The 4,806-nt window shown below is 47.7% G+C and overlaps 1 protein-coding gene across 1 annotated transcript; it reads right to left on the reverse strand.

The window, feature by feature from the left end:
* Positions 1 to 2,376: 2,376 nt before the first annotated feature.
* On the reverse strand, positions 2,377 to 4,111 carry KD926_000044 (cytochrome P450; the record flags this gene model as incomplete). Its single annotated transcript, XM_053103962.1, has 4 exons — positions 2,377 to 2,552; positions 2,612 to 2,878; positions 2,936 to 3,584; positions 3,656 to 4,111. 4 exons carry the CDS (start codon positions 4,109 to 4,111, stop codon positions 2,377 to 2,379), a joined length of 1,548 nt encoding a protein of 515 aa, XP_052952684.1.
* Between the last annotated feature and the right edge of the window lie 695 nt (positions 4,112 to 4,806).

A 4,806-nucleotide genomic window follows, 5' to 3' on the forward strand; every position in this document is an offset into this window, starting at 1 on the left:
GTCAAATTAAAAGTCAACGCGCTGCGGCAGCTGCATTTGACGTTGATCAAAGAACCATATCAAATCGCCTCAGGGGACGAACCGCCCGCGTTGATACCCCTGCAAATGGCCGAAAACTTGATGATTTAGATGAGGATATTTTGAAAGGAAGACAAGTGAGATTTGGCACCTCAATTCAAGATCGTGCACCAAATGGCTGCTATTTTAGCCCAAAAAGACATCGGGGTCAATTGGGCTACCCGTTTCATCAACCGGCATGAAGATATTCGATCTCGATACACCAAACGCTATGGTTATCAGCGTGCTTTATGCAAGGATCCAAAGAATATTAGAGAATGGTTTCAACTAGTCAACATTATGATTGCAAAGTATGGTATTCAGTCAGAGGATATCTATAACTTTGATGAGACAGGTTTTGCAATGGGGATTATTGCCACAAGCAAGGTGCTCCTGTTCACTTTTCTATACATTTTTTATACAAACTAATACATTAGCATATCTATTAGATCACTACAAGCCAGCAAGACAACCGAGCGCGTGAATGCCATCCAGGGAACCGACAATGGGTTACTATAATTGAGGCTATTCAAAGTACTTACCGAGTCCTCCTCCGATGATAATCTTTGCGGGACCAACAACACCAAAAAGAGTGGGACGATGGATTTCCACTTGATTGGACAATTGCAACAAGTTCTAATTGATGACTAATGATGAGCTTGGCTAAAAGAGGTCTTTCATAAGTATACCAAACACCAGACAGTGGGGGCATATCGATTACTTATTTCGGATGGCCATGGAAGCCATGCAACTGCAGAATTTGATCATTTATGCAAGGAGAACAAGATTATACTTCTTTACATGCCTCCAAATCCACCTCGTCTTCTTTAACCGCTTGATCTTTCCTGTTTTGGACCATTGAAGAAGAGATACGGAGCTGAGGTGCAAAGCTTAATGGCAGCCAACATTCAACATATTGATAAGAGGATATTTCTGGATATTTACAAGAACATTGCTCGTCCAGAGGCTCTTACAGATTCCAATATCATTGCTGGCTTCGAAGCTACAGGTTTAGTCCCATATAAACCTGAGAGAGTACTGGATAACTTACACTTTCGACTTCATACACCTACCTCTCCGCCCGGAAGTTCTCATTTAAATGGATCATCATGGACTGCAGAGACACCTGAAATAACTAAGAATCTAAAAAAAAAAAAACAGTCCAAATTGATTAACTGAATGTGGAGGGAGCGTACAAGAAGCCCTCCAAGTCCTCTACAGAATGCGGTTGATAAGCTAGTTAAAAGTTGCAAAATTCCTATGACAAAGGCACTTCTTTTGAAGGAGCAAGTCAACAATATACAAGGTACCAACAACCGATACAAGCGAAAGCGGGATACAGGCAGGACATACCTTCAAAATGGTGGTATTCTTACTAGAGAGGAGGCCCAGAGACGCGTGCAGGAAGAGAGTCAAAGATATATATCTATACAAGAAGATGAGCGGCCGAGGAAGAAAGCACCTCCTACATGCAGCGATTGCGGGAAACAGGGACATACGCGAAAATCATGTAAATATCAATGAGAGCTTTTGATTGGTGTATTTAGATTGCAAATTTGAGTCCATTTAGGAGGTCAAATTGACAATTGAACTTGGCCATGGTGGGGGTGTGCGGGATATCTGACCGCTCGATGGTAAATAACGTCTTGCCTCTTGAAATTGCAATCCTAGGCCTTAGATATAGAGAATCAGAGCTATTTTTGCAAGTGGATTCCATTGGTTGGTATATTACACGGAATATCCCCATTCCGACAGATGCTTCTAGTTGTGTTGATTCTTACAGTATGCAGTTACATCTCAACTATAATAGTTATTGGGATTTGACGCCCTGTTGTTATAAGAATGAAGTATAGCAGCACTCTTGTATTTAAGAAAGGAGGTATGAGTGAACGGCGACGTTAAAACAAAAATGGCCTATCGCAGGGGGTTTGATCCTATGTATTCTATGAGCAAACGCATAGGTACATAAAAGTTATTTGTCTGTCTTCCTGAATGGACAAGTGTAATGTCCATTCTGATGCGTATACTGTGGCCAAGGAAAGAATCGGTACTTTCACTCATCAGGGTTCTCAATGTGTGTACATCAAAGTTATCTTAGTTTCGCCTAGATCATAACAAGACTGACATCTCACGTTTTCTTGCAAGTAGCAAAAGATAATTCATTTGGTCAACTGCAACTAACAGAAACATTTCTTCACTTCTTGACACGTTATGAGAGCATAGGATGAGAACACGATGGATTTGCATCAACTGTAGATCCACCACCAGTCTGTAATATCAAGCATCAATCCAAAGCAGGATAAACATGAAAGCAAAGTATCAGGCCCTGTTCCTGTACAGCCGAACATGAACGCCGTTCTGATGGCACATAGTCAGCGTCTGTCGCATGGGCGGATGCGTGCCCAGATCCGGACCGGGACCCGCATTCTCCAGGGTCTCAAACTCCTGCGCGATTCGAAATATCAGATGGCTGGCCTGGACGACGGCAAATTGCTCTGTTCGGAGCGTTAGTTTGCTGACAGTAAATGGAAGTGAGCGCAGGTCCATTGCTTACGTCCCAGACAGGCGCGAGGGCCCCCGTTGAAAGGCAGAAACTCCCATGCGTTCTGCTTGCGTTCTTCCCACCGCTCCGGGCGAAAGACCTCGGCGTCTGGTCCCCAGATATCCGTTCGGCGGTGGACCGACCACACCGAGTACACCACGCTCTGGCCTTTCTTGATGTACACGGGCGCTTGGCCATCCGGTCCGCCTCCGACGGGGATGGTAGTGTCGTGGTGGGCCACTCGGGCGTTAATGGGCACCGGGGGGAATAGCCTCAGGGCTTGGACAGGTCAGTGAGGAATTGATCAGACGAGATTGGGAGTCAAGGGGGTTTCACCTTCGTTGATAACAGCGCGCAAGTATGGCAGGCTCTGGACCTCCTTCAACGTGACCGGGCCTGCATGAGCCGTCTGCCGCACCTCCGCCTTGAGTTTCTCCCAGGTGTCCTGGTGTCGCGCGAGAAAGTAGAAAATGGAGCTGAGCAGGCTGGCAGTGTCATCTCGACTGGCCAGAAGCACATTGACCATCTGGTCTCTCAGCACCTTGGCATCCTTGGACTGGCCGGCTAAAGCCTGGAGGAAACAGTATCGCTGCTGGCTGTCAGCCTTCTCTCGGCCCGCCTGGCGAAGCGCCTTGTCAACATAGTAGTCAACGAATCGATGGACGATTTTATTTGACTGCCGGAACTTGGACGGATTTACCAACCAGTAAAGGTGAAGGGCTATCGTGCGCTGGAAGAGCACATATTGCGAGTAGTCAAACGCTTCGGCAAAGCCTTGTCGGCCTTCGCACGAGGCCTCGGCCACTCCAGTCTGGTTGGATGCTGCAAAAGAAAGTGAGTAGACTGACTCGCCAAAGAGAAAATCAGTGGCGGCATCTAGAGCCAGGCGGAAGAACAGCTCCTGGGAATCGAAGACCTGGCCGTCTGGGGGAAGAGCCCCAATGAAGCGCTTCACATGGTCGTCAAACCATCCGATCTCCGGGATCTGTCGGATAGTAAATCAGCTGCTGATCCATTACCAGGCGCTACCATAGCTGGGTCGTCAAAGGGACATACCTCGCTGCGTGCAAACTGCGGCCGCAGCAGTTTCCGTGAGCCTTCCCAGCGCTTCCCGTCTGAAGTAAAGATGCCATCCCCGAACAAGGGATGGTATTGCCGGTGACGGAAGTAGGACAGTCCAAAGCTGGAGAACTGAGAGGCAAGGATGGCCTGGATGTTGTCCGGCTCGCAGGTGAGGATCACCTTGCCACCCGGGGGGTCAAGTCGAACGGTGTTCCCATTTTGTAGGTGGATGCTTCGAAACTTATTCGCGACTTGCCCTTGACGATGTGCGTTTCTTACATCGAGGAACAGCCTGATACCCAGAAAGCCGCTGGGAACGGCTAGGCACGGCTGGCAGGAGAGCTTCTTCGAGCGTCTCGTGTGAAGGAAGAGTGTAACAAGATGGTAAAGACTGTAGAGGAAGGCTGAAAGCCCACCCAGGCACACCGTGGTGGTGAATGCTGTGAACATGTTGTCCTTTGGTCCTTCTCTAAACAAATCAAGTTGTCGGCTGCTCTCGCTCTTCTACTCGGTTGGGCCTTTGGCTAAATAGTATTGCCCAAGCCCATCCAACCCTTTTCCTTCGAAGAATCTCAAATGGCGTCTTGCAATGATAACCCCTTACACGAACGCATCATCTGGACAATTTTGCGCAGTCAGCTCTGAATATGAGGGTATAATTCGTGCTGGAAGGATGCACTGTTACGCTTATAGTAGGTGGGAGATGCTAGACCTCTTCGATCTGATACCACTCAGGCCCACACTACTGCCTTTGAATACATACATACAGCACTCTGCCATACCTTGGATAGTTGCCTTGCTTGTTGTCTAGATAGTGATCTGCTGAAGATTTGGTGTGGCGATATCAAACAAGCAAGGGACAGGTACTGACACCCCTGATGACATCAGTCGTGCCCCTACCCTGGGACAGGATGTGCATTCGCCTGCATCGCATGACAGTCCATCCCTGGATGCGCTCCTACAGTGATAGATTACGGCATAGCTCGGCCTTATGCACGGAGTCTTCCATGCTAATCACACAAGTATTAGTTTTGTTTTTGTTTTGCTCGATATGGATTAGCCTTATGTCGAGAAGACCCTGTTCGCGACTCCATTCAGGAATTACGGCCAAATCATGCATCAAGATGTGGCTGAGCTGAGTCGGA

This window comes from Aspergillus affinis (assembly GCF_023601865.1).
Source record: "Aspergillus affinis strain CMG 70 chromosome Unknown NODE_101_length_133790_cov_87_718023, whole genome shotgun sequence".
Taxonomy (NCBI): Eukaryota; Fungi; Ascomycota; class Eurotiomycetes; order Eurotiales; family Aspergillaceae; genus Aspergillus; species Aspergillus affinis.